General features: G+C 41.4%; 2 protein-coding genes across 2 annotated transcripts in view; both read left to right on the top strand.

The window, feature by feature from the left end:
* Nucleotides 1-3,717: 3,717 nt before the first annotated feature.
* Nucleotides 3,718-15,564, top strand: cyp27a3 (cytochrome P450 family 27 subfamily A member 3). The gene is made up of 9 exons (XM_070976635.1): nucleotides 3,718-4,200; nucleotides 5,711-5,901; nucleotides 8,515-8,714; nucleotides 10,260-10,457; nucleotides 11,658-11,821; nucleotides 12,192-12,358; nucleotides 12,988-13,069; nucleotides 13,320-13,523; nucleotides 14,356-15,564. The coding sequence occupies exons 1-9, from the start codon at nucleotides 3,949-3,951 to the stop codon at nucleotides 14,512-14,514; spliced, it is 1,617 nt and encodes a 538-aa protein (XP_070832736.1). The 5' UTR covers nucleotides 3,718-3,948; the 3' UTR covers nucleotides 14,515-15,564.
* A 4,887-nt stretch (nucleotides 15,565-20,451) lies between these two features.
* Nucleotides 20,452-27,562, top strand: part of slc15a2 (solute carrier family 15 member 2) — a 17,079-nt gene continuing 9,968 nt past the window's right edge. The window contains exons 1-10 of the mRNA XM_070976294.1: nucleotides 20,452-20,559; nucleotides 23,138-23,225; nucleotides 24,188-24,329; nucleotides 24,550-24,642; nucleotides 25,282-25,381; nucleotides 25,598-25,688; nucleotides 25,773-25,850; nucleotides 26,776-26,858; nucleotides 27,029-27,112; nucleotides 27,260-27,349. Of these exons, the coding sequence (XP_070832395.1) occupies nucleotides 20,551-20,559; nucleotides 23,138-23,225; nucleotides 24,188-24,329; nucleotides 24,550-24,642; nucleotides 25,282-25,381; nucleotides 25,598-25,688; nucleotides 25,773-25,850; nucleotides 26,776-26,858; nucleotides 27,029-27,112; nucleotides 27,260-27,349 (858 nt within the window). The 5' untranslated portion in view covers nucleotides 20,452-20,550. The remainder of the gene's footprint in view (nucleotides 20,560-23,137; nucleotides 23,226-24,187; nucleotides 24,330-24,549; nucleotides 24,643-25,281; nucleotides 25,382-25,597; nucleotides 25,689-25,772; nucleotides 25,851-26,775; nucleotides 26,859-27,028; nucleotides 27,113-27,259; nucleotides 27,350-27,562) is intronic.

The raw sequence follows: 27,562 nt of genomic DNA, 5'->3' as shown, positions 1-27,562 counted from the left end.
AAAATGCTGGTATGCAACGTTTCTTATTTCTTTAGCTTTATACATGCATGAATTGTCTTTTTTTATTATTTGATTGTATCAGTACACATGTGGAAATTGTGCAACAATGCAGTCAGAGCCTGAGAACACACGCTGCCAGGAGGTGCCACAGGTCACAGTATCTTTACCTGCACTTACAGTATGATCGCAGTGTATGATTGCAGATAACATGCCACTGCAGATACTCACCTTATGTTATGCATAACAGGTTACAAGACGGCTGCAGCAGCTGGATGAAAGGCCTCCAGGCATGATTGACCATCCAGGTTTTGAACCTGTTTGCCTAAATGTGCATACAACACTTATAGGGTTGACTACAGTCCTTTACAGCTATGGGGGACAGAGCAGTGAGTTTCATCTTAACTAACTTCAATGTTCATACGCCATAATAAACTGAATAAAGTTAGTCTTATCTTTTCTTGAACATATAGCCAAGTTTTTCCTTAGCAAATACTGTATATTACACATTTATTCACATGAAACATTTTATAGATATGCAATAAATATTTATTGACCGCAGTCATGAATATTTGTACATGGAAATACAGTACAAGTGAAGGAATCACTGAATCCATATTAGAAAAATGTGAATACAGATGTTGACATTATAGAACCTTTTGACTAACATAATGTTGAATTTTCTCACTTGTTACAGGTATCTAGCCTATATGAGTTTTGTGAGCTGGAGCTGGAGCTTCCTCGGCCAGAAGATTTTTGTAGTCATCCCATCACGTGCATGTCCATCAAATCATCAATATACCCTGTGCAATACACAGACACACAGAAAACATGAATCATTAGTATCATTTATTGGATTATTCAACAACTGTTAATATAGTGACATTTTGCACTTTGAATTCTGTGGTTAAGTGTGTAGTTTTTGGTTTATTTTTTGTGTGTGACATGTACAATATAAATGTTTGTTTTTTGAGTAAAAAAAAAGTTAACACGAATGTAGCCTCAGTCTTCACTGGTTTGGCTCTGCACTCTCTCTTCATGAACTTTGGAGAGCTCAATTTGAAAAGAGGATCCCCTGATTATGTGGTGGTTTGTCCTCTAGCAGCAGTCTCGAAGCTAGCGGTTAGCCTTACATCGTTCTCAATGGCAAAACAAGCACGCTACAACACGCAAGAGTTCGCGCTAATCTAGAAAAGAAACACACAGCTAATTATTTGTATACTTACATGTCCTTCCTCTGCAGGTATTCCACGCAAAGTTGGAAGTCAGCCCTCCTTTAGATGAAGTCTCTCGGCTAATCCTGCCTCGTACTGACCGAGGTTGGAAAAACCTTGAAGTGGTTAGCACACACCAGCAGGTTTTTGCCAACTGTAGCGGGGACGTGCCTTCAAAAATGAATTCAATCCATGCCACTGTTTTGTCCTCTGCGGCTGGGAGCCGATGGAGCGATTTGTGCTGCTCTTTACAGCCAACAACAGAACAATGCATGTAGCGCCTCGACATGATAACTATTTACACGTGCTTTCGATAACAAAATGGCGGATCTGTGGTAGCGCTGTATCTGGTGGGTGGAGAGACACCGGGGAGATGGGGAGGGAGCGCTGGCTGGTGGGCAGGAACATGTTCCCATATTGCGTATTAGCGACCGACAATTGCGAATGGCTCGTGTGGAAGGGTGTTTTCAGAAATCCGTATCTCACTCGAAAAAGCGCAAACGGTCTTATTTCACACTTTGTATGTGTGTGGCAGCACCAGAGACCCAAAATAACACCCCAAAACCCAGAAAAAGTTGGTTTTTCATAATATGGGACCTTTAAAGCGAGTTAGAGTCTTGATAAATAATCAGAATCAGAAATACTTTATTGATCCCAGAGTAATTAAACTGTTGGTTATTGCACATGATTATTGTATTAAGTTGGCAGTAAACTGCAGAATAAATATGAAAGATCTGACAGGGAGTGAAAAAGTCCAAGGGCCATTTAGAGGGAGGAGTTGTACAGTTTGATGGCCACAGGCAGGAATGATTTCCTGTGGCGTTCAGTCGTGCATTTGGGTGGGATGAGTCTTTCACTGAAAGTACTCTTGTGCCTGATCAGCACATCATGAAGTGGGTGTGAGATGTTGTCCAAGATAGTCCGAAGCTTAGTCAGCATCCTCCTCTCTGACACCACTGTCAGAGAGTCAAATAGCATATAGAATAGCACTAGCCACCACAGACTCATAGAAAATCCTGATCATAGTCTGGCAGATGTTGAGGGACCTCAGTCACCTCAGAAAATAGAGACGGCTCTGGCCCTTCCTGTAGAGAGCGTCAGTGTTTTTTGGCCAGTCCAGTTTTTTGTCAATATGTAGAGAGTGTGATATGTAAATGCAATAGACTGCAATTTGAATTATTGTATTTTCATTTTTGCCTAAACGACAACATACATAAATGGAACATTATAATGCAATTGTGGGAAATACATTTAGATTTTCAAGTTAGCATTAATCACTTTAACATGGTCCCCTTTGGACTTCCATAAATGTTTGGTAGCCAGGTGACATACACCCTCTCAAAAACAGGGTGACTTTCACTTACAAACATATTGTAGAAAGACAGAAAAATGTTCTTTTGGTATATTGGAACCTTAAAACAATGTATTAGAAGCTGACTTCCCTGTCACATATTTTGCTCTGTCTGCAGTTTGATAAACCCGATAAAAAACCCAGGGACTCAAAGTGCCAGTTCATCCAGTCATGTGCATACTGCTTTCCTATTGCAAAGTTTACTGTTTTCTCTTTGTTACAAAGAGGACAAAGACATTGAAAGTGATTTCTCCATCTTCAGTCTCCTCTAGCTCTGGAAGTTTGATTTGAAGGGATAGTTCTGGAAAAACAGCAGATTTTTCTCCAAATCTGACTCTGCTGATGCAGAATGGAGGCTGTCTTTAGAGTCTGACGTTTTTAAGAACAGAATTATGGCGAGTAGTTACGGAGGAATGTTTCCAAAAATTTCCAAAGCAGCTGCCATGTTTACAATTTGATGACCTGAATGCCAAACCCATGGCCCAGCCCCCAGAGTATATTTACACAGACAGGCGCAAAAAGGATTCATATTGTTTCAGCTGATCTCTCCGGCATTCTTCACTTCTTCCATCATCTGCCATCACCACAAACTCTGAAATCTTTAGCTCCATTTGTTCTGGAGGAAGAGTTTCCTCTTCCAGTTTTGTTCCACGAAGCAATCCAGCATATTTTTCTCCAAATTAAATTCCATGGCTCCGAAGTAAAATGCACAAAACGTTTAGTGAACTGGACTTACTTGTGTTTCTTTTTGTGGTCAGGATTGAGTTCTCACATTCCAAAAAGGCTGTCTTAAATCAGTGTTGGCATGAATTTACAATGTTTATCAAAGATTTGTCAGTGAAGATAAAAATGGAGATTCCCGTTTAATAGACACTGTCCTGTGATGTAATGCAACACATCACCAGGTGGCTGAACATGTCTCAAAGTATCTCTTAAGACTTGTAGAGTTAATGTGCAAAAGGAAAAATGAGTGGTTTTCTTTTGTTGTGAGTCTGTTAAGACACAATGTATTATTTATTTATTTTTACAATGCATGAGAACACTTAAGTATATTTATTTTGGCCTTGTCCATTTACAGTTTGTTGAGTATGTGTTATAGAACTGTATACTTTCTTAGCTACTGGTTTGTGTCATTCCATTCTTTCATTTGTGTTGTGGTTATTCTTTCTTGGTGACCACATTGCTCACAGCTCTCTTTCAGACTGGAGTTTATGGCAGTTAAAGTCCACAGTCGGCTCAGAGGCTTGGAGCTGTCAGTGGTCTGCTGCGCTGTGCCACTGCACACAAGGAGCCGCTCTTATCAGCCTCCACGTCACAGAGACACACGCCTCACACACCTCTTTGGATCTCACACTCTGCGGAAAACAGACGGTCTACACGGTTAAAATGCTCAGGAAGTCTCTGGTAAACATCGGACCGCGAGTCATCCGTCCGCAGCATCACAGGCTTCAGAGGGTTACAGTGAATTATGAGGACTTCCGCCGCCGCGACGCATCCTCCATCTCCTCCACGACCACCACAGTGGGGGACAACAACGTCAGGCTGAAGACTATGGACGATTTAGGCGGACCAGGTTTAATGGCCTCCTTTAACTGGCTCTTTGTAAAGGGGTATTTCAAGACAATGCAACAGTTGCAAGTAAGTTGGTGCGGGGAGTGGGAGCCTCTGTGTTCGGGGGGACTGAGCGTACAGACACGCTATTGTGCCGTTGATCCTCTTTCATTTGCCCTACAGTGCACCCAGTATTCACTGAGCGGTTATTCACCCCGATTTCTGCGTCGACTTTAGCTGGAAGACGGGTTAAATAACTGTATGCGTACAGTAAAGGCTCAGTTTCCCAAATGAAAAAGAAACAACACATTTTCTCACCTCATGGACTATCTAGCCATACAGACAGTATTGGGTTTATGTGCATTTTGGTTTTACATCTGAGATTTATTTCTTGACCCCTCTATTATGGAGATGAATTGATAATGAGTGGCACTGCTAGCAGCACTGAAAAAAAAATATTATATTAAATGTTCAACTGTTACATCAGTTTCCAGAAACTGTCCCTGCTGTCCCTGATCATCCACAGCACTCACTGTGTCTTCAGTGGAAAGGGTCCCATGAAGACCAATCACAGCAGGTGTAGGCAGGACACCGTTTCTGGACAAGGGAATGTCGAATACTCTAACTGCCCGTTTATTCCATTCAGCTCCATTGTTTTGGAGTGCAGGCAGAACTGACTGCATGTCACAGGCATGTCTCAGTTGCAGCTGAATTTTCAGTGCCAGAGGCTTGAAGTTAATGGCAGTTGAATTAAGTGGTAGAATAGAGGTGGTCACCGGCAATAACGACATGCGTGACTGCCAAATGTTTCTGATCAGCCACGGCTCACACTGCAGAACGTGCGGATGCAACAGAAACCAGAAGCTTTTTATATCCTGCTGTGTATCCTTTGACTCTGTCACAGTACAGGCACGTCTATCTCTTACCTATATACCAACAAACTGCTACTCCAGCAAAATTACCTTTCCATTAGTAATTTTGCTAAATCTATAGACAAAGCATCTAAACTCATGGGAATTCTTTATTATATCTTCTCCTATTTACTAAAAGAATAAGACATGGGTATCCTACTCTTTTTGCCCTAACACCCTGGAGAGGAGATGTGACAGATTTGAACAAACTAATTGCCTTCATTCCAAACTTCTAGTCAGTTCTTTCCATCATTTTGGCTTGTGCTTAAAAAATCATGCTGAAATAAGCAAACCAGACTAAATATGTGTTTCTACAAAAGCAAAACCTGAAAAATGCACTCTGCACCAACAGTTTGTGGAATTCTATTCACACTTTATTGAAGCAGACGTAGAGCAAAGTTTTAGCGATGAAGAGGGCCTTCATTGCAGATATGCTTGAAGAAAGTAAGAAATGCTTTTTCTATGATTTTGGGTGAACTGACCCTTTGAGCTTATAGCCACATGTGAATGAATATATGACACATATCAGTTCCACATCTAAACATCTGAATTGTTCATCATTTGCTGATTCTAGCAAGCAGTTCATTGTGTTAATAGCAATCCAGGTCTACACTTGTGTGAATTGAACTATGCATTGAACATCTTATCCAATAAGTAAGTCATTAACTTGTTCTGTTTGCTCAAAGATTGAGCAGAGCAAGGTCTACGGTCCTCTGTGGAAGTCAAAGTATGGCCCTATGGTCGTGGTGAATGTGGCCAGTGCTGACCTGATAGAGCAGGTGCTGAGGCAGGAGGGGAGACACCCAGTCCGGACAGACATGCCCCACTGGAGGACCTACAGAGAGCTCAGGAACCAGGCCCAAGGCCCCCTGACAGAGTAAGTGACACACCATAGATCCTCCAGCTTTACAGTATAGATTTGGGACACTTCTTTGTCACAAATCCATATTGCATATACATATGTAGTGTTAACGCTGGAAAAGTTGTTTACTAAAAACAGCATGCATGCCAAATAAGGCTTAATTTTTGAGGATGCTGTTGATCGACCCTGCTCTCCCTCAATGAAATACGAAAGCAATAAGCTTGGTAGTGAAACAGCCTCTTTAAGCCTGTCTCTTCGCACAGTGATACTAACAGTTTTCCTGCTCCTGCTGCTAACATCATAACAACAGCATTTCTTGGCAAACTAAAAAGAAAGCTGAATGTTATTGGGCAATACACACAAATCACAACATTACATAAGTGCATAGCAGCACTGATGTTACCTATCTGCTATCAAGCAGAACCAGAGCAACCTCTGCCTTCATGACTTTCAACTCTCCAAGGTCTCTCCACAGCTTGAAAGCCTCAGCGATGTTAGCGTAGCTCTTTGCCTCTGCCTACACTTCTTTTTCATTTTTTCTTCACAATGTGATCACACATGTAATTGCAATGTAATCTGACCCCATCTCACCCTCCTTTGTCCTGTGTACGAGCATGAACACCACCTGTTGCTGATTGGCTGGAATGGTGTTTTGTGGCTCAGTCTGAGCCGCTTTGTTTGTTTCCCATTTGCACAGCCTGCGCACAAACACCAGATTTTTTTTTCAGCGCACACACACAGCAGACAGCCAGCAGACCACAAGTAGATATTCACTGAACTTGACGAAAAGTGTACTGGATTACAATGACTAACCCCACCATTAAGTCAAACTGTGGATTTTTAAAGTCTCAGTAGTAGTTTAGAGGAGGAACACTTCCTGATGTGCCTCTGATTTCAGAACCCCCAGCTTTCCATATCCCTATAGATCCATAAAACTGGTTTAAGGACAGGTCCTCAGCTAAATCTAGTTTTATTTTACTGTATAGTATGTCCACATGGTGCATATTCTTGACTAAATTTGTGTTTAATTATAATACCACAAAATTTAGTATAGAGTGTCCGGAGGATCTCAGGAAAGAGGGTGTTTTATGCTGTGCGGGATGTAATATGTACATCATACAACACCCCTTGACCCTTGAGGCAAATGTGTGATTCATGGTTTCCGGCTTTTTAAACCATAATGATCTGACCTGTCACACAGTATTTCCGCTTAATTTGGCAGCTGCAGCCTTGAAAAAGTTTTGTAGAATATAATAAATAATCAAACTTAAAAAAAAAAAAAAAAAATAGGGAAACTACTGTACTGAGTTGCAGTTTCTTTGCATTGGATGCCTGTGAATATTCGCATTCATCCAGGTCATTGTAAGCTTCAGGGCATTTAATCATTCGCAACTGGACTTTGTCAGTTTGTCTTGGAAGACGTTTTGCTTCTCATCAGCCTGCTCGGATGAGAGGCGAAACGTCTTCCATGACAAACTGACAAAGTCCGGTTGCGAATGATTAAATGCCCTGAACCTTTGCTGTGGATGTATTGCCATAGGTGAAAGGGTTAATAAACAAAGCACCGTGTAGGAGGGAGAAGGGTTGAGGCTGGCCCCTGCAGCTCATTCTTGTCCTTGTGTAAGAGTACAGATATCGCCAAGAGCTTCATAACAAATGTTAAGGCGTGGAAAGGGAACTATGCTCTAGAGGTGTCATTCAATCCGGGCAGACCCAGGCATGATGAGCATAGTTTTCTTTGCTCATCGTCGCTGGTATTCCCTGTTCACCTGTCAGACTTGTTGTGGCAGCACTTGCCACACGTACTCATACTTTTCGACTTCCCTGTCCTGTCTGTCATAGTCATATATCATGTCATTGTCTCAACAACCCCTGGCTCTAGATTTAAGCAAACATCACTCAAAAGGGTGGTGGGGCACGTGGCTTAATACAGACTTTGAATATTTCAGGCAGTAGGATGGTGTATGTGGGATAAAGTTAAAATAAACTGCAGTGTGTGTGTTCATGATGATAAAGGAACATGTCACTCATTGCCAGAATGTGGCTTAATGATGTGTTTTCGCACAACAATGGATGACACAGAGGAATAGTATGTATCAGGTTTTGGATACACGAACAACACTTAATTATGATCAGTTCATTGGTGGTTTCAGAAAAAAGGCATGTAAACAAGAGTCCAAGTGGAATAAATTTCTACTTAGAAAGAAGAAGAAGAAGAAGGGGGAGGGACAATAACCTTTATTTGTCACACATCACATACATGCAAACACACCATGCAATTGGTGAAATTTGTCCTCCGTGTTAAACCATCCTGGTCGTCCTTCCTCCGCAGCAGACCAGGAGCGGTGGGCTGCCATCCGACCGGCACCCGGGGACCCAGTTTCCTTTGTCACCATTGGTCAGGTGGTGGTCTTCTTGCATGTTTTTCGTGGGGGTTTCTGTGGCATAATTTCAAGTTTCCAGTGAAATGGTCTAATGCAGGCCTGCCTTACTTGAGCTCTAAGCTAATATTAAGCCCTTTTAAGTTTAGAACAATAAAAGGAATTGATCCAGTTTGATTAGTTTAGGTATCAAACAACTTTATCTGAGTCTGGAAGCCAATATCTTCTGATTAATTGTTGTTTGTAGAATGGGGCCCAAGTGGCAGCGCATCCGCAGCATCCTGAATCCGCGGATGTTGAAGCCCAAACACGTCTCCTCGTACTCTAACATCATTAACGAGGTGGTGACAGACTTCATCAAAAGAGTGGCCTGGCTGAGGGAAACCAGCGGCAGGGGAGTGATGGTGAATGACCTGGCTGGAGAACTCTACAAATTTGCTTTTGAAGGTCAGCAGAGGATAATTTCAAATAATATCAAATGAAATGTTTCCATTTAATCACCTGTGGAAACTCTTTTTTTTTAGATACTAGAAAACATCTTGATTAGTAATATTGAGGTAACTAGAAGAAGAATACATACTACTCATAGTTGCTGGTTTAAGAAATCTTAAAAGAATGAAAGAAACTACAGTATTTATATTATTGTCAGTTGTTGTGAAAGGTTTTTACAGGAAGAATTTCTTCATCAAAAGTCCAGCTCCAGAAACACTGAAACAAAGTGTAACACATGAACGACAGGTACATGGCAATGATCAAGGTTATCAAGGTTAAGATAATCAACTGTTTGTCAGGAATTTTTCTTTCGTAACATTATTTTTGAAATGAAAACCTGAACCACTATGCCTCCACATAATCACCTTGTGTTTTTATGGATTGATTGACTGATTGTGTCTTTGAATTGGCTTTAAATAATGTGTTTTATCATATAATGTGTTATCTCTAAAATACAGCCATGGTAGATGATAGAAGGAAATGCTATGAGCTCTGCTGTGAGTGTCCTTGACTCTTTGTCAGAGAGCTAACAGCTGTCCTTGAAAGTCTGTCTCAGGTCGGCCTCACTCGTGTTGAGTGTTTTGTAATGACACACTGACCTCTTTATGTTGGCGGGGCAGATTTAGGCTGCTGTTTGAAGAGCAACCTGTCGGTGTATGTGCTCAGAGTGTTGACTTTGACACAGTTGGTGTGTCTTTTGGCCTTGAGAGCTGATTAGATAATGCAGGTTTGACCCCAGCAGGGTACATGATCCCAAAGGTAGGTTTAGGTGCATTATATGATTATCTGTGATAATGTGATATGATTAGACACTGTTTTATCAACATACTTTTGTGAACCTTTTGGTCTGAGGTGTTTTTTGGTCTGGGCCCACCTGACCATCTTCACCTACCTCCTCCCCCTATATCAGCCCTGCTGAAGGGAAGGCGGCACGAAAATGCATGGGAATGGGAGAAGTGACTGAAGGTATGGACAGACAGGCAGAATGAGCAAAAACAGGAGTGTTTAAGTTTAATTGATGGCAGGACCCAAATGCCACAGTTAAAGCAGAGAGGACAGAGACCGGGATAAGGTTCAGTGTCTTTTAATCTTCCTTATTGTCAGAAACAGATTAGGGCAGTCAAGAGACTTCAGATTTGGGGTTGATCTTGAAGAGGAGGAGGCTAGACAGGTGTTCAGGACGCGGACTGAAGGCACCTGAGCACATACAGAAAGCAGAGTCAGGAATGGCTGCTTGCCTGCCTACATTCCTGACGGAAAACTGATCAAAAGGTACTTAACAGATTCTGCCCAGGTCTCTGTCATTACCGCGGCGATGAACAGACAATTTGAGTGAGAGCAGGGCTTATATACTGTGACGGCAGGTGAGCCTTGGTTGAATGATCGGATGCAGATGGAAACTCCCAGACCAGTGCATGCTATTTTGAAATCACCTGTTCTGTCCTGGGACAGTCACAGAAGCCAAACCGTCTGTGTAGAGTAACTTTTTCTTTAACGCAGGTATCTGTTCAGTGTTGTTTGAGCAGCGTCTGGGCTGCATGAAGGAGGTGGTGCCTGAGGAAACCCAGAAGTTCATCCTCTCCGTGGGGGAAATGTTCCGGCTCTCCCAGATCATCGTCTTATTCCCCAAGTCCACCTGGCCCTACCTGCCTTTCTGGAAACAGTTTGTGGCGGCCTGGGATCATCTCTTCAAAGTTGGTGAGCAATAACAATTTCAACCAGTGAGTTAAAGTTTAGCATGTTTTAGGCCATTTTGTGACAGAAAGAGGGCTGTTAATTAATATGTAATAAGTCATGTTCATATCAGTAAAGGTTTAGATTTATTGCTGAAAATTGATCTCCTCCACCCTGATTTTCTTTACCTACAACATTAAAATGAAGCATGTGTTTTGTCTCAATGTTATCGTTCATTCAGCAAAGTTATACATCCAGTAAGTTATGTTACTTAATTAATACTGTGTAGAAATAAACGGAAACCAATGGCTGCTTGGGACAGAACAACAAAAACATTCACAAATTTAAAGCTGCATTTGAAAATGGTTCGTAAAACTGTAAAGTATACGTGATTTGCACCGAAGGAATTAAAATTTGCAAACACACTGGTGAGTAAACAAGATTAAGAGCCTCGCCAAACATTTAAATCCAGCTTTCAGCACGTTACGGTGTTTTGAGACCGGTTGTCAGATAGTATTGAGGTTTAATATTCAGTCCTGCTACAATGGAAGTAAATTACATTTAGCTGACTATGCCTGTCAAATGTAAAAATGCAGTCATGTTAGATACAGGTTTCTCTCAGTTATCTTGGTTACTTTATTTCTTGTGACAGGTCTTAACTTGCACAAAAATAATTTTACACACTATGTTGTACCTTATATTACTTACAGATGAAAGATGAAAATTGTCACGTCATCACTCTCCTCTTTCAGGAATTTGAAATATTAAATGGTTGGACTGAGATATGTTTGACCTGTCAGGTTTGTAAAACTCAAAAACAGTTTAAAATTAAAGCCTGAGTCTCAAAAAGCACACTGTCATTTTGAACCTGGTTATAGGGGGCTCCTGTGACCCTTGAACAGCTGCTTAGTTCACTTTAACATCCAGCCTGGTCGTGTTCGTGTTGTAGATCAATAGACAGCCCTTTCTCTGTCCCTGCCCACGACTGATTGTTGTCACAAATGACCATTTTTCAGTTTGCATTCTCAAATAATTTCAAGGTACCTAGACTCTGTTGACTCCCTCAAATGACAAAGTCCACCTCACCGGTCCTGCAGCCCTCATTCCACATCTATGTAGGAACAAGATCTCTCACGTTGTGTTTCTTTTGCCATCTAGTGGGCAAAAGTGTCAAGCCCGTCTCCTGTTACTGTTGGTTCTTCCATTTTCTGTTGTGTCTCACAGCTGATGAATTGGTGCAGAAAAAGATCCAGGAGATCCAGGAGAAGGTGCAGCTGAAGCAGGACGTGGAGGGAGCGTACCTCACACACCTGCTGCTCAATGATCAGATGACGGTCACTGAGATCCTGGGCAGCATAACTGAACTCCTGCTGGCAGGAGTTGACACAGTGAGTGGATACAGAGTGTGTGCACTCTGTGGAAGGGGGCATTTACTGTGTAGAAGTTAGCTTTTCTTACATTATTTGTGTTATTGGCTTGAAGTGTTTTTTTGTCAGCAATAAATACACAATGCCTTATTGTAACTGTTTTAAGATTTTAATTGCTGTTTTTCAGTATTAGGTATTAGACCTGCTTCACATTAGAAATATAGCACTGAAATGTTGAAACAGTAGTTTTATGTGACCTAGAAATTAACCAAATGTTCATTTTTCAGCCAAATAAACCCAGGTCTAATCTAGCCATATTTTTAGAGGGCGCAAAACTGAAATATTACATCAAAAAACACAAGATGACAGTCTGTGTCGCTCTCTGTTGCAGACCTCCAATACTGTCTCATGGTCTCTGTACCTCTTGGCGAAGTATCCGGAGATCCAAGAAAAGCTATACCAGGAAGTGACAAGTGTTTGTCCTGGAGACAAGGTGCCCAACAGTGACGACATTGTTCACATGCCGTATCTGAAGGCCATCATCAGAGAGACACTGCGGTTAGAGGGATTCTTCATTTTTACTTTAACCTGATTGCAGGAGCTGCTGGGTCTTTCACTGACCACGAGCTACGTCGTTGCTCTGGTTGAAAGAACATAACATCACCTGAGGTCTATAATGGGGACATCTATCTTATTACCAAACAAATAAAAATCTATCCTTTGATAAACAAGACCTTTTATACCATAAATGACAGTATGAAATATAGATTTAGCTGCCACTTAAAGGAATTATTCAACATTTTGGAAAAATTCTATGTGTGCTTTTTTGCTGAGAGTTTGATGGGAAGAGCAAGAACAGTGTGTCTGCCAACTCAAAATGAAGCTGAAGCAATCAAACCAGAGCTGTTTTTAGAATGACGTTGGTTAACCCTACACAGGTTTCACAGTTATTGACCAAGTTTGCACAAACCCCAGATTAAATCAGAACGTAATGTACAGTATGTCGTAAGAATATAAGAATTGAAGAACTGACATTTACCTGACTCAGCACAATCTACTACTGCCTCTGGTTGAAATTCCAGGAAACTGAAAAAAGCCGGAGCAGGAGTTCAATCTAGATTGAAAGAAAAGTTGCTTTTGCCAAACAGGTCATTTTTTTACTCCTCACTGTGTTCTGTGGTTGCCAGGTTGTATCCGGTGGTGCCAGGAAACGCCCGTGTCACTGTTGACAGTGAGATTGTGGTGGGAGATTATATATTTCCCAAACAGGTGAGAAACATGTCAGACATGACACACGTCCTGAAAGGCTCCCTGGTTCATAGGAAAATGTTCTCACTGTCCTCAGTGAGGACCCACTCTTCTCTGTCTGGCCAAAATGAGCACATTATTGTAAAACAAAAACCTGAAATGCAGCTAACTAACTGCATTCCAGTTCCATATATTTTTTTTACATACTATGTGTGGATGGTGGTGAGATCTCTGACAACCTGGTGGTGTATGGGGATGTCATCTCTCACAGACGCTGTTCCACCTGTGCCACTACAGTGTGTCCTACGATGAGAATATATTCCCTGACCCCCACGCCTTCATGCCGCAGCGCTGGCTGCGAGGAGCAGAGAAATCCAAGCAGCACCCGTTTGGCTCGGTGCCTTTCGGTTTTGGAATCCGGGCCTGTCTGGGCAGGCGAGTGGCTGAGCTGGAGATGTATCTCCTGCTGTCCAGGGTAAGAACAGCTTGACTACAGGTCTGCTTTCTCTCTCGTTGCTGTTATCATTCATCACTGGTGGTTACTATGCTTTTCTGTAGATTAAGAAATGCAAATGTCTGTGAGGTTTGTTGCGCATCCATCCATCCATTTTCTCCTGCTTTTATGGAGCTGTGCAGTGGCAGCAGCAGGCTAAGCAATGCAGTATAGGTGAATAGTCTGAAAAGAAGCAGAGATTAGTTTTGACCTTGAAAGCATCAGTTGTGATTTTTTTATTGATCTAACAATACTGAGCACAGGCAACTGAAGCAAGAGGTAAAGAAAACCTCTACGTGAGCAACACGTAAACACATAAAATTCAGTAAAATAGTCAAGTTACTGTCCTGAACCTTTTGATACTTTGAAGAAAATATCTCCAAGGACTGCATCCTCTGTCAGTGGTCAGATGAAAAAGCTCTCTATGATTGAAGCACCAGCCATGTTTGCTGATTAGCACCCAAACCAGCACTTTGTGGCTTTGTATGCGTGCAGTTAAAACACCTCCCCCTGTTTTCACTCCCTGGACATCAGTTAATTTTTAGCTGTATTCAGAGAGCAGCACTGACCCGTAGTAACTGTGCAACCGCAGCATAGCCGTCTGGCTGCTCTTCTTTTGTTAGTTTTGATAAACCCATATATCAGTCATCTGACTTTGGACTGAGTCTCACCCCTAAAAACCACAGTCATAATTTAGCAGTTGGTAATCATTAACAGGAATATGGACTGTGTCTGGACTCGAGCCTCACATACTTAAAAAGCCTGTCAAAAATACCATTTCATGCATTTCTGCTTGTCTTTTTTTCTATAAAAGTTGATAAAACACTTCGAGGTGAGGCCGGATCCTGCCGGAACCATAGTGACGGCCATCACCAGGACCCTGCTTTGCCCTGCTAAGCAAATCAACCTGCAGTTTCTGGACAGAAAGGCCAAGCAGGAAGAACTGAGAGCCACGGCAGGATTTACTCTGTGAACTGTGTTAGTATTCACGCTGTGTTGCCTCCCTGTCACCAAGCACTTGTTTATAAAGTGTTCACATCATGAGGACTGGCTGGAATGCAAGCTGAGTAAGGATGTTGAAGATTGTACAGTGACGAGTGTGACGGTGTTTGTATAGAATATAAATATGAACTTTAACTGCTTCAAAGAAAGCTTTCATCTGGGGATTTACTTAGTTTCATTTTCGCATATGCCATGTGGTTTTCAGTTGTTAAGGCTGTTGCTTCAGAGCAGAAAGTATCCTGAGTCCAGACCTGATGACAGAAGGCCTGACTGGATCTTTACTGTGTGGAGTTTACATGTTCTCCTTGTGTATGTGTGTTTTTCCTTTCCACTAAAATGCATACATACAACTTCTACAGGACAAATCTTGTGTTATTGTTGTCAAAAATGACATGATAATGCCAAAACCAGTACAACGCTGTGGCTCATTGACATGTTTTGATCTGTTTTTAGAGCTCTATGGCACAGAGGAACATAATAAATCAGGCTTTCAATACGCAGATTACACTCGTTACTGGGATCATTTGATTGTTGGTGATGTTCTGCTCATGGGATATGTTTAAAATAAGAAAATGATTGAATATAGCTCTCCTTATCCTTAAAAAAAGCACTGACCAAGCTGCCCCTAATGGATTGCTTTTAAGTAACACTGATATCTTCACTGTATCCATTAAAAATCTGCAGACCAATGTTCTTACTCTTATGGCAGGTTTACAGTCATATTTCAGTAACTGTTTCTTGTGCATAAAGAAATGCATTTTTAGGTTGTAACAGGGTTTATGTTTGGTATTTTGTTTTATAGTTAGAATTACAGTTAAAAATATGCACAGCCCAGTATTTCATGTTATGTCTCAGTGGGCTGAAAAGACCCATAACATCAAGGTTCTAAAGCACTACATGCTCTCTCGAGAGGTTTAAGAATCCGTCCATCAGTACAAGTAACATACTGAGTCTGAATCTTTGTCATGTTGCTCTTTTTCTCCTGATTTTGTCTAATAAAGGCAGAAATATCACAATTGTCACAATGTCTGTATGGTTCTATGTGCTGCTCGCTGACTGCTTGAGACAGCAGTGTGTCCCAGTTCCATCCAAATTGCTAATTCTGAACAGGACTTGACTAAACAGTGTGTTCACATGTGATTTAAAAAGTCAGTAAGCAAACTAAGAAACAGGTCATTTTGACTGATCTGTTGATTGTCACATGTTGTCCCATAATGCACAAAGGAAATTGAAGGCGCTTCTGAAGCTGCAAAAGAGTCAAATCAGTGATGGTGGCAAAATAGATATACAAAGATTTTGGAGACGAAAAAGTTCTGAATTGATTATGAATCTTTTTAATAACAATGTGCTTTTCTTTCTAAAGTATAATTGGCAGTAGCACTGTAGTGTTGCATCTGACAGCACCCATATTCCCATATTTGCTCATTTCCTGTCACTATAAAATGGTATAGTAAGTAAGTAAGTAAGAAAGGGAAAACAACCTACAAACAACACAGAGTTGCATAACTAAACATAGATTTGCTTGGTTTCTTGTTATAACCAAAAATGTTCATTGTCTCCATCTGGTGGTTAAAAAATGCCACTACGTTAGGTTTTATTTTGAAAGTACGAGGTCTAACAGGATGATGCTTCACTTCCAGGTATTACAATTACAATCACAGTTTGTCATTTGGCAGACGGCTTTATCCAAAGCGACGTACATATGACATTTTCATACATCACAAGCAAAGTTCTAGATGGGAGAGAACAACAAGAGTAAGTGCCCTCACACAACTTACTGGTCCAACTGGACATAGGTGCTACAGGACAGTGCTATAAAGTAACATGACAAAACAATTATGATGGTATGCCAGTGGATTCAGGCTATAGGTGGATCCAGGGACAGGGGCCATGGGGGCTCTAGTGTCCCCTGAAGTGGCACTTGGTCAGTCTTAGTTGTACTTGCTCAGTGTGCTCTACAAATAAACCTCCTGGACCATGAAAGTATGCCATGATGGATTTGGGCCATTTTGCACTTTTTGAAAAGCAGTAATATGAGGAGAACAATGTGTCCAGTCATTACAAACCTGAGTACATATCTTCAGGCTGTGTTTGGGTGTGGGCCTGCTGAAGCATTTTGAGTTTGAGCTCTGGGGGGCGCCACACATACCACAATCACAATAGATGTGATCATTAATAGTCAGTGAGTCCATTGGCTTTGACTTGACTTCACCTCATCGGTGGACCTCACAGTAGGGAATAAGAGGATTGCTTTAACTTTAAACTTTAAACACTGCATGACATGCACATTTCTGTGGTGATTTTGCAAGACAAATTTCTTCATATTTTCACAGAAATCCTGATTTGTCAGCAAAGTAAAACGTCACTGCAGGGAACTTGATGTTTGAGTCAGGGGAAGTGGAAGAAAACCTCTAGCTAATTTTTCCAAGTTTGTGCCATTGTGAGTCACAAACTTGGAAAAGTAGTGTGTTCTTTCTGCTAAGTGTCAGAGTTCATTCTCGACTTTGGTCCAAGTTCTTAAAATGTTGGAAGAAATATATAATCAGAGGATATGAGACTTGTTGTTAGATAGGTGCATTTGTTGGCACTTGAGGACTTTGACTCATGACCTCAGGGTCCCTAAAATCCCGGCCACAACCATGTTAACAAGTGTTGTCAGCAGGTTTAGTCTGCGCGTCACAGACGGCTGCAGCTGACTTCCACTGCTGTTGAATGTACCAGAGAAAGCTAGTAAGTGGACTTTGGGTCATGATTGTTTTGTTGAACTATAAACTGAGACAATAAAGTGTCAAGAAAGTTTAAATATATGCAGTGTTACACCTTAGAAACAACTGTATACCGCACATATGGAATATATAGACATATACAGACACATATATAGAATGCATATTTAAGTATTTACACATAGTGAAAACAAATTTGCCATTACTTCTTTAAAAAAACATAGGGCCTGCTTTGCAAAGTAACTATATTAACAATTCTTCTTGTAGTTTACTCAGTATTCCCACAGTCTATTACTTTATATTTCTATTCCACCTCATAAAAACTTTTTCCTCAGCTAGAGTTATGTAACATGTTTTATCATCAGGGATATTAAGTTTTTATGGCAAAGAACTTCACTGTGTGAAAAATAAGTATCAGATTCACACTCGCTCCTGGCTATCAGAAATAGTATCTTATTAAATAACAGAACTTCATTTGCATGAAATTTACCTCGGAGCACAACCCTTTGAAAGGGAGAAATTGATTACTTAATTAAATTAGTCTCAGTTGTAAGGTTGCTACGCAGTTCCTGACTCATGTACAGTGACTGCAATGCTTCATACACACAAACTCACATAACCAGGTTCTTTGGAAATGAAAGGCTTATCACTCTTAACTACACACAAAACCACAAACTGCACACCACACACCCACGCACACACACAAATACAGTCATGTCTCCATCACTTGTGAGGACATTCCATAGACTTTCATTCATTTTCTGGAGACTTAACATTACCACTCCTTGCATACGTGATTCATGTTATGGGGAGTTGTGTTCAATGAATACATGAATGAATGATTGAAGTTGCAAGTGCAAGATATTCGTGAATGAGGGCCATCAGACCAGATCAAGCATGACATCTTCATCAAATGCATCAACTAGTGGAAACACAAAAGAACAAGGGTGTGTAATCGTTAAGACTCAACGTTGAAAATGAGGATTATGACACCGGGAAGCCAAAAGAAATGATCTGAAGTAATCAGACATGAAAAATCCTTGTTTTTCTTCTTTAGTGTTCCTATTAATCTATAGCATCAACCCAGTATCACATGTTCATGTGTTGATAGACGGCCAGGAGAGGATGTCACTCTGGGGGGAGGAGGGGAGGTGTTCTCTGTGTGTTTGATCCTACCAGCAGCTCGACAAGCTGAAGTGTCTCTTTCTGTCGTCTGGAGCTTCCTGAAGCTCTCGGGTATTAAGGCACCTTGGATCTCACATGGCGACTTCAGCTTGAGTCGGCTGTCTCTCAACAGGCAGCGGAGCGATTAACCTCTTTGCAGCAGCCCACTGTGCTGGACAGGAGTTGCAGTGGAAGCTTTGACAGAGGATGACGCATGTCTGACTTTTCTAACTTTGATCAAGTTAGAAATGAAAGCAAGGGGCAGACTGGAGCACGTTCCTTGAAAAAGGTGTCTTCCTTTCAGGTTAGCTGGATGTCTTCATCGTGCTTGCTGCAGCTTGAGTCAGCTGATCCCTGGGCGGATGAAGCTAGTTGATCTCTGGATGAAAGGGCCTGCAGACACGAAGCTTAAGAGCTTTGGAGTCAATAGACAGAAGAGCAGAGGAGGTGTAAAGTGAGGAAAACTTTTGTTTCCTCTGGCTTTAGTCTTCTGTAGAGAAGGAGGCAGTGTCCGCTGTCAGAGGCATGAAACTTCCTCACTCCTCCCTCTTGAGAACTACCTTGTTCTAATTCTTTTTATATTAAAATAAAATAACATCAATAATGTGAGTGTCCATTCATCCTGATATAAAAGGAACATATGTGTTCTTCTTTCTGTCTCTGAGTAATCTAGAAGAAGCGCAACACTCACTCACTCACTCACTCACTCACTCACTCACTCACTCACTCACTCACTCACTCACTCAAATCCACACATGCATGTCGTGTTTCCATTGCAAAGACTTATATTCATTTTCTGAACACTTATCCTTACCATAAGCACCACTTGCATAACCCTAACCCCAGTCTTCACCCTAATGTAATGATTTACATTACAGGGTCTTGCATTTTGTCCCCATAAGGAAGACGAGTCCCCAGAATGTGATTTATGTCCCCACAGCGTGAGTAACACATGGCCTTTTACACTCTGAGGGTGGCCTGAGGGAGTTTTGGGATCTCAATCTTAACTTTCTCTTTATTATGAGCTACTCAAAGAGCCCAAACACACACATACAGTAACTGGAGTAAGTGGTGATCCATGCTTTATAAAAACATCACCATTTTTTTACACAGTAAGAAACAGTTCCTCTTAGTTGAGGGCTTTGTTGTCCCTGCATTCAGTCAAACAAAACGTTCATATGTATCAGTGGATGTTCATTTAGCTCTGCATTGCAAATTCATTTTCTTAGTCCTTTCTGATGAAATCCAGATCCTGAATATTGGCTCTTAAAAGGACACGTTGCAGGACGGTTCCAGGACTGATCTGTGAAAGCAGGTCATAAATTAATAAAACTGGTTTAGGTTAGGCCTGTCCCTTCAAACAGCACCGCCAGGGGTTGCCAGAGGCCGAATGCCCCGGGTTGACTCCCGCTGGAGACCTGTTGCGTGTCAGGGTATCATCTCCAATTTCTACTGAATTGTTTTCGACTTCTGAGAGGAAAAAAAAAAACCTTATATATGAAAAGTTCAAACTAGATATCTGAAGCAGATTTCAGAAGGTTTCAGCCCAAAACTATGAATGACATAAATAACTGATGATGAAAATGAACTATTTCCAGTTTAAAGTGACACACACACACACACACACACACACACACACACACACACACACACACACACACACACAGTAGTGAGGTGGCCTTGTGCACGTTGCTCATGGTGAATTAGATGAACATGAGTAATGGGCTCGGCTCCAGCCATCCGGAGAAAAGAGGCAGCTTGGCCGACACATCCACAGTTTGTGCCTCCATCCCACGGAGTCCTCTGCGGCTGAGAGCTCAACAACGACGCTATTGTCCGCTCAGGCTGCCGCTGCTGCCGCTCCGCGTCACCCAGACTACAACCAGACCTCTGGATGATACTTCTGTCCGTGCGGGACACAAGGAGTAAAGTCTGTGCCCGAACAAACAAGTCCAAGTTTTGTGGTGGAATATTAACTTTGATTTGGCGGAAAGAGTATAAATGATCCAGCTTATACATTCGTGGCCCCAGAGAGAGCAGAGAGGGACGGACTTGGATGTCAGTCAGGAGCTCCCGATGCGGCAGTGAAGATCAAAACTCTCAGCAGCCAGTAAAGCACAATGACTAAGGTAGGTGGAAGCGGTGTTTTCACGCAGCTCAGGCCGTTCAGGTGTGACAGCTGGCTGTTTTGCGCGGCTCATTTTATTTTCAAAGTCACTTCAAGCCACTGTGAAAAGTTACAGCGAGTCTGTGGAAGAGACGCGTGGACACACGGGAGCGGAGGCTGCTTTCAGGGTCCGCAGAGGAAGCGAAAATGTCCTCTTGCGCTTTCAACCGAAGCGCAGACGTGTGTTAGCGGTGTTGGGGACTTCTTTGCGCCCACCGAACCGCTGCGTTCCACCAGTAGAGAGATGATGCAACAGGCGCATCATCACCAAATGGAAATCCTGAAAATGTGGGACATCAAGGGGACGTTTGAGATATCTGATACCACAAGCACTTTTTAGCTTCTTTGGAGACAGATCGTGATAGTTTAGTAGTACTTTACAAGGACATGTCCCTCAGATGAAACACAGGCAAACTTATCTTTTATCACCCCGAGACGTATTTACGCATAATACCTCCGCACTTTTCTTTGTGTTTATCATGCTTTTGAGAGATCTAACTTTGCTGTCCTCAGTTTCTACTGAAGAAATAGTCCCAGTGACAGCTGTTGACAGTGAGGCAAGTGGAGTAAGAGAAGAGGGACAATGATTGACAAAATAACTACACCAAGGTCCCTGAGCTGTAACTGCTCTGGAGCTCTTGATCATATCACATGATCCTCATTAGTGAATGCCATTTACTCAGCTGTCATGAACAATTTTCCATATTTTCTGAGCCCTTTATGAAGATGCTGCTGACTTTTTGAAAATACTATTTGTCAATGCAATCAAAGTGACAAGCGAAGTAACATTAATCTCCACAGTAATCTTGGAGACTGATATGTCAAAACTGGAGCAATCAACGCCAAAAGTGACGTATTTGCATGGATAGATACTGGAGGGAAGAAAAAAAAAAAAAAAAAAAAAAAAGCTTTGTTGGAAACAGCTCTTACCTTAAGAAGCTATAGAAATAACCCATTACAAGCAGGTTTGCACCAGTCAGCACCAACACTGGATCAATGCAGTCCCTATTGCAAGTAAACACAGACTTAAAGGTGCGATATGTAAGATGAGTGTAAGAATTTTAGTTTAAAACATGAAAAAATGAACTAACATCGACAGAATGTGAGGAAATAACAGCTCTGACTGTATGTCAAAGACATCTGTGTGTTGTGTTGCAGAGATATCTGTTGAAGTTAACATGCTAAGCAGCTAGCTGTGGCCTGTCCTGTCTCGTAATGCCACCTAGCACTGTAGTTCCAGCACAGAGATGTGTGTGAGCAGTGAGTCTGCTGTGTTTCACAAGCTCCTGTTAGCTTTTTTGTCTTAGCTTAATAGATAAACAAAATACACTCCAACATGTCAAGATATATAATATTTTTTTTAAACAGAAAAATACAACCATACTCCCTCTAAATTCAGGTTTCTCGCTTTTACTGAACCAAGACGAGCTTCATTGCCAAGTTAACTCGTTGTAGAAACACTTCATTCAACTCAACTCAATTCAATTCAACAGAAAACAATATCAAACTCAACAAATCTCTCTGGTTTATCTTTCCAGTATTTTTACATATCGCACCTTTAAAGCTTTAACATCAAATCATAAGTAAGTAAGTAAAACTTTATATAAAACTTTTTAAAACATGCAGTTACAACAAACAACACCCAAAGTGGAAATGAAGACAAAGGCTCACCTATAAAAAAGCCTTTTTCGAAGCTGCTTGAAACAGACCAAAGATTCAGTAAATCTGACAGATGGAGAAGATGATTCCAGAGACACCATCGCCTTTCATGCTTCAGTTAGAGCTGGGGATGGATAAAATGCCGAGATTAGAGGATCGGAGTGACCGAGAAGTGGAACATGGAGAGAAGAGATCAGAAACGTAACTGTGGGTGAAGTCATGCAGAGCCTAATATGCAATCAACAGGATTTTGTAGTTTACTCTGAATTTTACAGGAAAGCAATGGAGGAAAGTAAGAACAGGGGTAACGTGGGACCATCAGCTAGTTCTAGTTAACAGGCTGGGAGCTACTTTCTGAGCCAACTGTACTTTAGAGCAGATTGACTGAGACGTGTGTAAAGACAACATACATCTGATTTTCTTGTGATATTTCTTTGCCAGGAACTGAACGAGCTCAGTAACATGTTGGTCAAAAGTCATAAACTGATCAAAAATGATACTAAGAGTCTTAGTGGTGGATCTGATATTTCAGTGAAATGGACCAATAAACTGATCAGCTGCAGAGGAGAAGTTATCAGGACCAATCAAAGCAATTTCAGTTTGGTCAGGGCTTAGATGGAGGAAATGAGACATCCATTCTTTGATGGCAGCTAAGCAATCATGGAGGGAGGACAGCTGATTCAGATTATTGGGTTGAGCAGAGAAATAGATCTGAGTGTCATCAGTGGTGTGACACATCGTGAATATATAAATGTAATATATCTTTATTATGATTGTTTTATGGATCTGTTGTGAGGAGGTTTGCATGATTAATGTCTGATACTGTTTGTTGTCCAAGAAATGTTGAACCTCATTCAGTTAACAAACTTTGCCTCTTTTAGAAACTATGTGGGACCAACTACCCAACCAGCATCTGCTTCATAGTGGTGAATGAGTTCTGTGAACGCTTCTCCTACTATGGCATGAAAGGTATGCAAACCTGAACCTGAAGAACACGATTCTGTATTCACAGAGCAGCTTTGGAGTCATAAGTCCTGGATGAGTAATTATACTCAGCTTGTTTAACTACGACTAACAGAGTTAGAAATCTACAATAGGCAGATAGAGCCGGCGTGCTGTCTTCCCCTCACATGGCCTCACTTACACTCACATGTCTGTCTGTCACATTACTTCCATCGGTTCACACACACATAGAAGCACACCATACAAGAGCACAGTTTCCTCTTCAAGTTGAAGTGAATGTGAGGATTGATGCTAATTTATGGCAAGGAAGTGAATTTCACTTTGAAAAGTAGTTGTGAGAGAAATGAATGAATTTCACACATCAGCTACAAATGATTGTCATTATCAATGTATTTGTTTATGGTTAAAACCAGAAAACTGTCCTCAAATGGAAGACAAAGTGGTATATATCACTCATGCAGGTTCTTCATTTCCTGAGGTTACAATATTAACTGTGATACTACAACCAATGTTGGACAAACAGTGTGCAAGTTTAATAGTAAACATGGACATTTGACTCCTGTTTATCTCTATCAGCTATTATGGGGATAAATACATGTCCAGCTGATAACAACAGCAAACAGTGGAGATCATCCTTGCATCATCCCTTTAATTTTCTCTTAAGTAGCTTTTAGGTTGGAAAAACACACACTCCCTGAGAGTGTCTCACATGTAAAATTTCATTATTATTCATCATTAGCTGCATAATATAAGTCAAATATTCATGTGTCTTATGACTAATTTGACATGTTTGGAAACTTTGGGATCTCCATGGTATATAAAAATAGAGCTCTTTAGGTTTGTATAATGGAAATACTTTGCAATAGGACAGGTCTTGTGAACATGTGTTGAGGATTTTGGACATTACATAGGACTCAGGAGTATCCATCCTCTGAGGTGGGTCACAACTCATGCCTGTTTGTTCACAGCATTGCTGACGCTCTACTTCATCACCTACCTGCACTGGGACAAGGACCTGTCTACCGCTGTCTACCACGCCTTCAGCAGCCTCTGCTACTTTACACCCATACTGGGAGCCATCATTGCGGACTCCTGGCTCGGAAAATTCAAGTGAGTCCTGGTGTGCTTCATCCTCATACTATATATGCATCAGTTTGCAATGCATCATACAATGTTTCAGCCCTTGAACTTGGGAGCTTTGTCAACTTTATGTAACACCACCCATTAGTGGAGATGAATCATTCTGGCCACACACACAGGTCTTATAATATAACATATAATATAATGATAATTATGGTGCATGTACATAATCACAGTTTGCTCTCAATAGGACCATCATCTACCTGTCCATCATCTATGTAATCGGACATGTGGTCAAGTCGGTCGGTGCCATTCCTACTGTGGGGAACACTGAAGTGCACATGTAAGTTATCAGGAGCTGATTTGCACATAAGGAGCAGGCAGAATCAATGTTCAGTGCTGTTAGACAGAAGACAAAGAGGTCTTTATCATTACTCACCCTAAACTGAACCCTAACCCTGTCATTACTGTGTTTAAGAGCCCACAGATGTGAGAATTACTCAGCATGTCAGAGATGTGGGAAGTCTCCTCAACGGAGCCATAGTTAGGCAGTTTCAATAATTATTTTATTATCATTTTCTTAATATTGACAAAAAAATTAGTCAAAGTATGAATCAGTTAGAATTCTTCAGTCAGACAGTTCGAGATGACCCAATTCAACTCCCAAAGGTGTTCACATTACAAAAGTGTGACACAGAGAAAAGCATCATGTTTTCAATGGGAAGTAACACATTTTTAGCATTTTTGCTTGATAAATGTCTTAACAGATGAATCTAATTCATCAAATTGGTTTCAGCACTAGATGAATTCGTCATCTCTGAGTAAACAGCTGTATCACGGTTCAGAGAACACGTCCTTGATAAATAATTCAACAGTGAATTAATTATCACCATGTATTAATTTTCTGTCGGTCAACTAATGGATAAGAAGACTCGTACTGTAGTTCCAGTACGACAGCTCACACATACTGTACATGTTGCAGCGCTCTGTCCATGTTGGGTCTGATACTCATAGCCCTTGGCACTGGAGGAATCAAACCATGCGTGGCAGCATTTGGAGGAGACCAGTTTGATGAGGAGAGTGTAAGTTCAGTTCATTAAAGCCATGTAGAACCATTAAAATGAAGTTGAAAATGAGTGCTAGAATTGCATAGTATTAGTTATATTTAGCTTTGCACAGTAATCAGTCTTTAGAAAACTAACCAGAAACATTAATGGAGACTGAAAGATCACAAAATACAACACAAAAAGTAGGACAGAAAAAATGTGTCTCATATTTCTTTTGTTGGTCACCTACAGAACAAAGAGAGGCAGAAGTTCTTCTCCATTTTCTACATGTCAATCAATGCTGGGAGCTTCTTGTCGACTGTGATCACACCCATTCTGAGAAGTGAGCACTGGCAGTCTGATACATGTTATATACCCACGAGGCCCACTGTGTGACTCACATCACTGCGTTGATTTGCTCCTGCAGGTGACGTGCAGTGTTTTGGTGGTGACTGCTACGCTCTGGCCTTTGGGGTTCCTGCAGCTCTGATGATTGTGGCTTTGGGTGAGCGTCCATCCACCTGTAGCATCAGCCAGTCAGCTGTAAACCACATAGTAGTGAATGCACAGAAAGTGACTGCATAATACTAATAATGATGATGTTTGATGTAATGATGTAATCAGTGATTGGAATATGTGAGCCACCTCCACCACCTGCATACATATGAAAAACACAACATGATAGCCGAAGCATTGGATACAATCAGAGAGTAGTTACCAAGCCTATACTCATAGGACATGGGGTTACACTATGTAACCAACATTCGCTTGGTTTAAACATTATTATGCCAGAAACACTTTGACTATAATATATTGACCTGCTAGCCTGTGTCACATTAAAAAAGTGACACTTCTGCATCATAATGCCCTAACTTTTGATATTATTACCATCAGTGTCCGAATTAACTGTCACATTTGAGAATCCAAGCTTTGTTCAGGCTGCCATCTGCATGCTGGGAGCATGTTTGTACGAAGTCCAGCTTTTGACAGGCTGGGCTTCCTCATGATCAAGGCCCTTCTCCATATGTCCTGACAGCCTGTTGTCTCTGCCACTGAATCGCCATCCCCACTGAACCTTATTGGATTCATGCTTGGCTGACCGCTCACTGTGAAAACAAACTCTGATTTTATTACTGGAGGGGCCACGCACAGATCATAAGAAGGGTGTGACAAAGTACAGGCTTCAGTGTGTCGACTGTTATACCGAAGATTTGTGTGTTTACAACATGTGTGATTTTATTACTGTTTTCATAAACATCCTTAAATGGTAAAACACTCAGATTCTGCTCTTTATTCTTGTGTTGGTGAGGGAACACATAAAGCTGAGCATGTTGGTACGTCTGATACCAACAGGCAAGTAGAGCGATTGTTTGCACACAGCCGAGCCATTTCCAACATAAACTATCTAACTCTTCATCCATCTTGTGCAGTTGTGTTCATTGCTGGCAGCCCCCTGTACAGGAAGAACCCTCCCCAGGGAAACATTCTGTTGCAAGTCTGCAGATGCATTGGGGTGAGTCGTCTCCCAGTTCCTCTGAATCCTATCAGATGATTTATTCAGTCCTGTTTACTGCCAAGAATTTTTCTGTGCTGTAATAGAGGTATTCATTTTGCACATTGCATCTGCTTCTGTTTGGGACTAAGCTGTCCACTTTTGTATTCCTGATTTTACTCTGTTGGCAGTTTGCCATCAGAAACCGCTGGCAGAGACGGAAGTATGAGTCTCCGAGGAAGCACTGGTTGGACTGGGCTGAGGAGAGGTATTCGGTAAGAAAAGGACTATTGCTATTAACTCTTCCATGCAATGATTTGTTTTTGATGCAGAGTCTTTTTCAGATGATGGCACTTAAAAAAGTCAAAAGGGGTTTCAGTGCATCAATGATCTGTTCAGTCTGTGTGTTTGTGTGTTTGCAGAAACATCTGATCCAGGAGATTAAGATGGTGCTGCGGGTCTTGGTGCTCTACATCCCACTGCCAATGTTCTGGGCTCTGTTTGATCAGCAGGTACGTAAAGACAAAAGACTTTCCCCTCTTTAATGTGTCCCGACTCCATCGTTCACACTCTGTACTAAAGTTGAGTGCACTGAAAAAGCCACAAGAGGCTCCAGGGGTAGTAATGTTGGCCTGTCGGTCCACCACATTGGTCCAAACTGAAATATTTCAACAGCTATTGGACGGATTGCCACGCAGAGACATTCATGTCCTCCTCAGGATGAA

This window comes from Chaetodon trifascialis, chromosome 12 (assembly GCF_039877785.1).
Source record: "Chaetodon trifascialis isolate fChaTrf1 chromosome 12, fChaTrf1.hap1, whole genome shotgun sequence".
Lineage (NCBI taxonomy): Eukaryota > Metazoa > Chordata > Actinopteri > Chaetodontiformes > Chaetodontidae > Chaetodon > Chaetodon trifascialis.
Note: the sequence above shows the minus strand (reverse complement) of the source record. Positions and strands in the feature narration are given on the sequence as shown.

Bases quoted from the DNA above. Each gene is read 5' to 3' on its own strand.
- cyp27a3 (XM_070976635.1), top strand. From the start codon at position 3,949: ATGCTCAGGAAGTCTCTGGTAAACATCGGACCGCGAGTCATCCGTCCG. The intron at 4,201-5,710 runs GTAAGTTGGTGC...GTTTGCTCAAAG, and splicing joins AGACAATGCAACAGTTGCAA to ATTGAGCAGAGCAAGGTCTA. The intron at 13,524-14,355 runs GTAAGAACAGCT...TTTCTATAAAAG, and splicing joins TGTATCTCCTGCTGTCCAGG to TTGATAAAACACTTCGAGGT.